The 6,000-nt window shown below is 39.9% G+C and overlaps 1 protein-coding gene across 3 annotated transcripts in view; it reads right to left on the bottom strand.

Annotated features, from left to right (window-relative positions):
• The window catches only part of Ca10 (carbonic anhydrase 10), a 494,944-nt gene that overhangs the window by 279,729 nt on the left and 209,215 nt on the right, over positions 1–6,000 (bottom strand). For all 3 annotated transcript variants that reach the window (XM_031354912.1, XM_031354911.1, XM_031354910.1), the window contains exon 4: positions 5,851–5,993. In XM_031354912.1, the coding sequence (XP_031210772.1) occupies positions 5,851–5,993 (143 nt within the window). The remainder of the gene's footprint in view (positions 1–5,850; positions 5,994–6,000) is intronic.

The raw sequence follows: 6,000 nt of genomic DNA, 5'->3' as shown, positions 1-6,000 counted from the left end.
AAGGGGTAGGCAACAGGGGTTTGTTTTTGTTGTTTTTGTTTGTTTCTTTGTTTTTTGGAGGGGAAATTGGGAATAGAGAAATTTACATGTAAATAAAGAAAATATCTATAAAAAATGTACTTAATGGCAAACAAACAAATACAGTTCAGAATCTTAAATAAAATTTATCTCATTTAAAAAAAAAAAAGAAAATTGGGAACAACAGGGGCCTTACCCTGATCACTGTGCTCATAATCTCCGCTTGAAACCAGCTCCTTTGAGATGACTGGAATGAGTCATGAGCTGAATATGGTCTATCCCTTTCTTTTGCTTGTTACATCTCATTCAGGGTTTCTGCTGACTTAAAAGACCAGATCAGACAAGATTAAAAGCAGATACATGTAGGTTTATTTAACATTGTTCCTGGGCAGCTTCACTGGTACCAGAGAACCGGTCCAGGGGAGTTGTACGTCCAGGCTAAGGCAGGGAGGTTTTATAGACCTTAGCAGAGAGGGGGTGATGGCATGTCAACCAGGAGTTGGGACTGTGCCCAAGTATGGTCAAAAGCTAAGGCTCTGTGCAGGCACTTGGGTCGGCTCACCATGTCCAAAAGGCAGGTTGCATAGGCTGGCCAAAAATGCAGAATGGGGCTTTAGTGCCATTCCATTGCTCAGAGATTTTTCAGTGCAGGTTGGGTTGGGGCCTGGGCCTGGTGGGTGGTTTGGGCGGGCAGGCCAGACGGGGTTTCTGAGGGGCTAGCTGGGGTTTCTCTGAACACTGAGGTCAGCTGTTCATCTCTAATTGCAATATTCCACTTCTATAGGGGGGATGTCCACATTCTTCAAAGTGGATTTGATGTCTTGAATGATCTGCCAGTCACTTTTTAAAAAAACATGAGAGGATTAAGTAACTTTATCTAGAATGAATCTATTAAGTCAAAACAAGTTTAAGGGGATCATATTAAAAATCAGTCCTTAATTTTCCTCTTTGCCAATTTCATGTATATGTATGATGTATTTTGATCACCCTTGTCCTTGTCAGTGTCCTTCACCATCTTCAGCATCCCTCACCATTGTCAGTGTCCCTCACTGTCCTCAGTGTCCCTTCTTCCTTACAGGCTTCTGTTTCAATCCCATGTCTTCAGGCTTTGCCTGTGGTCCACTGAGTAAAATTGGAGCCATTTGTGTGATCCTGGGCTTCGAATTAGCCACTGGATCCTAGTATTTCATACCCACAGACAATCAGCAGTTAGTTTGGTTTCATATTTAAAAATTGTACATATCAGGTATGAAGAGGCAGACTGAAAAGTACTGCCTTTCAAGAAAGGAAAACTATTTCTTCAGGCTAAGCCTAGCCCAACTGAGATATTTTGGCTTAAGAAAATTATTTCTTAAGAAATATCATTGAATAAGCACCTCAAAAGGTGAAAAAACTATTATGTCATAAAAAAATATTCTCAGGAACTAGGGTAAAAGCTCAGTAGGTTAAATGCTTGCTGCACAAACCAAGGAACTTGAATTCAGCTCCCAGAACTACATAACACACACACACACACACACACACACACACACACACACACACACACACACACACTGGTGTGCCCATGCATGCTTGTAATCTCAATGCAGGGGAGATAGATGCAGGTAAATCTATGAGGCATGCTGGTCATCTAACCTACTTGGCCAGCTCACTGTTTGGGTATTCCTTTCTAGTTTTATAAGGCATCTCTTGGAAAATATTACCTGAGATTGCCCTCTGGCCTGAACAAACACATGCACACATGCATGGCTATACACATGAACATGCACACACATGTATTAACACACATAAGTAAAATTTCTCTATTATATCCAAGTTATAGAACATTTTGATTCTCATCTAACCATTATTATTTCTGGTTGTTCTTATCGTGACGTTGCTTTCAGCGCTTGCCTATACTAATAAAAACCCTTTTCCCATCTATCCAAGCTCCGTGTCAGGTCAGAAATGTTAAAATAAACACAAAAAGACAAGTCGGGGCCTTGGCAGAGCTGCTTCATGGTTTTGTGCAAAAAGACACATTTAAATGCCAGAAAGAATAATGTTCATAGATAAAAATGTGACAAGAAACATACTTACTGGGGTGCATTTAACCTACTGACATCCCACTGATCTCAGGCTTCAAAGCACCTTCCCTCAATCCTACAGAACATGCAGTCTAACAGGGTGATTTTCAAACCTTTTGAATTGGACATTTCTTTAAGGCAAAACTCTAAAATCAGAGCAGTGTGTTGAATCCTTACTTCTAAAACACACCATTAAATGCCAGCTTTCTAAACCTTGAGACATGATTTAGCTATTGTCTATCAAGTTCAGGTGCTTCATCTCCTGCCACAGTCTATATTTTTATTTTTTTGCCTTACATGAATGTAAAGGGCACCGCCAGCCAGCTCTGAGCTCATCAAACCCCTGACAACACAAATCATGCCAGATATAAATATTTTCATTGTCAAAGCAAATGTTCCCAAAAATCACAAACTCTGATGCCTTTGCAAATTGATTTGGAACTGGTACAATGTACTGACGTGGAAAAGATGAAGGGGGATAAAGAGACACTTCCTGGAAAATAAACAAAGGAAAGGACCAGATCAACAACAGCATCCAAACGTATGACAGACCTTTAAGTTGAGCCTGTTTCCAGCCACAGACCTCCTCCTTCCAAGTACCTTTTAAGGAAATGGTCCTCTCTTTGTTTCATATCACTGCTTTCTTTTAAGATTGCTTGACAAAAGGTAGAATATGAGTTAATTCTGTGTCAAGTTGCCACTTGCCCATTGTACTCTCAGTGCATACTTTACCTAAAAACCCTTTGAAGACATTCTGTAACACATTCCTACCTTTTGAAACTAGTATTTTAATTAGCACAAAAATAATGGGTTTCATTGTGATGTGTTCATATAGGCAAATCATTGTCACTTGAACATGCTCATCTTATTCCACTGGGCCTCTTCCTTTTCCAGATATCTCTTCCTATACACAGACAACTTCTAGCTACTGTGTTTGAGAAAAATCACCATGTTTTTCCTTCCTCCCCTAATGTCTCCCCTCATATTTCCTTCTTATACATTATATACAACAAATCTACAGTCAACATTAGACTCTGAGAAACACTAAAAGCATTTTGTTTTACACTAAGGAATAGCCAAAGGTGTCTACTCCTTCAGAACTGTGCTTGGAGTCTAAGCTAGAGCAATATGGCAAGAGACGTAAATAAGTAGGAAAGGAATCAGTCAGAATATCCTAATATATGTGACATAATACTATACTTGAAAGACTCCAAAGACTCTACCAGATAATTCTTATAAACCCATTCAGCAAGGTCAGGATACAGAAATCAGCATCTTTTGTTGACACCAATAATGAATGTGCTGAGAAAGAAATTAGGAAAACAGTCCCCAAAATTGGGAGAATGATCATAGTAGATAAATGGATAAAATATTGGAATAGACTTAAGGCAGAAGAAAGAGCTGTACAACAGAAACACTGAGCATTATGCAATTCTTTGGAAAATATCCATTTCCTTCACCAGCATTAGAACTCGGTATCTGATCCCATCACTGTCTTCTGCCCCACCCACACACACTGGTTAAAGCTTCTGCATTGCTGGCTCCCTTCCAGGTAGTTTATGAAACCCAGGCACCAAACTTCATTCTGCACTGGGTACTTTTGCTTATTTTACTATTTGCCCAGGATGCAACTATGTCCCTGTCATCCTCTCCAACAAGAAAAAGATAATTCAGTGTCTCCTTAAAGTGAAACTTTCACTTCTAAATGCTGACCAGGAAACAGGCATTTGTGACTATCAAACAAGCAGTTTGTGCACTGCATGGTGTGTATGTCTGCTGTATTAAGTTTCTTTTAGAGTTCGTAAGATAAAATTGCCAGTGGAACAATTAGAATGGTTTTGTGTTTTTCTTTCTTTGAAATCTTTTAATTAATTAATTAATTAATCAATTAATTTTTGGTCTTTCAAGGCAGGATTTCTCTGTATAGCCCTGGCTGTCCTGGAAGTCACTCTCTGGACTAGGCTAACCTCAAACTCACAGAGATCTGCTTGCTTCTACCTCCTGAATGCTGGAAGTAAAGGTGTATGCATCGTGCCTAGCCTGGTTTTGTTTTTTTATAGAGTCAGAGCAACAAAGTAACCTAGGTAGAAACTTTATACGAAAGAATGATGCCCAAATAATTTTTAAAAGAACATCCAAATACTGCATAGCTAAATAGTCTCAATCTTACATGCAGTGATGATTTTTCTACATAGAAAAATTATGTGTATGTGAGTGTTTGGTGTGTGCTTGTGTGTTTTCATGTGTGTGAGTAAGTGACATAGCAGAAAACATGTTTGAATATATCAACAAGGGTAAAACTATACCATACAAATGGATTGGTACAGATGGGTAAAAGACCTCAGAGGAGGAAGAGTGGCAGAGCCTGAACAGTCCAGCTCTGGAGAAGGATCTTACAGGAATAACAACTGCCTATAATTTCAGCCCTAGCTTTTTTTTTTTTTTTTTTTTTTTTTTTTTTTTTTTTTTTTTTTTTTTTTTGCACACAAGTGGCTTTTCATTTCTCTTGAATTTGCAGCAACGAAATCACCTGCAAACATAATTCTCTATGCGTGTGCATTTCCCCCAACTCTAATATCTTAGCCAACAGTAAAAGCTAGTGAAATAGAAACAAGTCAGCAAGAGAAAGTACCAGAGTCTAGCAGTGAGTGGCCCCCAAAGGCACTCTGTCCTTCACAAATTAAGGAGGTGCTCCTGGCAGGAGGAGAGGGCAGGGCTGATTCTGGTATAAGACTCACAAAGCACAACTCAGCATTTCCAGACAGAAGGGAGGATTCTTAGCCAGAGAGATGCCCCTAGGAAGATTAATTATTGATTTTCTTATAAATCATCGAAGGGGATTGCTGTTTGTTTTCCTTCCCGGGATGATAAACGTCTGATTTTACTTTTTGTTAAAATAAATTCCTTCTGCTTTGTGGCAGTTGAATGAAGACCAAGTGAAGAGTCTCAGATGAGAGATTTTCCAGCATGGTAGGCAGGTGTGTCAACTGTGTTCAACTGACCTTCATGGGGTACCAAGGGATAGAATCTCAAGTAACTCCCTGGGGTCCTGAGGGGCGCTAATAGGCCCAAGCATGCCAACCATGACTCTGGAAACTTTTTCCTTTCTCCCCTATTCCCTCTGCTTTGGTAAACCATTAGATTATAGTCCTAAAGCTAGTTACCAAGGTCTATTTCCTTATTTGTCTACTTCCTCCCATCTGGGGCTGACCACCAAGGTTCAGCTATCAAAGTATTGAAGTCCAGTGATCAAAAGCCCCCTTTTGGCCACCTTAATTAACATGCCCAATTAAAATTAAACACCTTATCCTAGCATGGGGTTTCCTTTTTCTCTTTACAAACTGCCATTTGTCTATGGGCCAAGTCTCTCTCTTCTCTATACAGAGGCAGTCCTTTATCTCTCTCCCAACCCTCTTGTTCCTTTTCCCTTCTCCCTTCCCCTCTATCTCCTGTCTTTGTCTCTTATTCCCTGTCCTTTGACCCTCTGTGACAAATAAATCACTTTTGTGCAGAGAACTTGATCTTAGGGTGTCCTGTGCCAATTCTGATCTTTAGGTCCTAGAGTTGTAAGATGCATTTTATGAAGGAAAATTTACAAATTTTATGAAGAAAGAATAGCATTATTTGGACATAACTATATTTGTTCAGAGTAGTTTTGAGGCCTGTGATTATTGCTATATGTCACAGATCACAGAGCCTAAGATCCAGAAACCCAGCTTTGACAATGAACATCACCCAGCATCATGGAAGCAACATGGCAGCTTACCTTCCTGCCCCCAGTGTTGATGCGAAGAGGTGTCAGAAAGGGGTCGAAGATCATGTGACTGGTCTCTATGTTGACAGGGGACTGACGCTTCCCCACAGAGCAAAGATTCCAAGCTGAGTTCACCAATCCCCAGAAAGAAGGAACTAGGGA

Source organism: Mastomys coucha, unplaced genomic scaffold (assembly GCF_008632895.1).
Source record: "Mastomys coucha isolate ucsf_1 unplaced genomic scaffold, UCSF_Mcou_1 pScaffold5, whole genome shotgun sequence".
Taxonomy (NCBI): Eukaryota; Metazoa; Chordata; class Mammalia; order Rodentia; family Muridae; genus Mastomys; species Mastomys coucha.
This window is presented reverse-complemented; position numbering and strand designations above follow the sequence as displayed.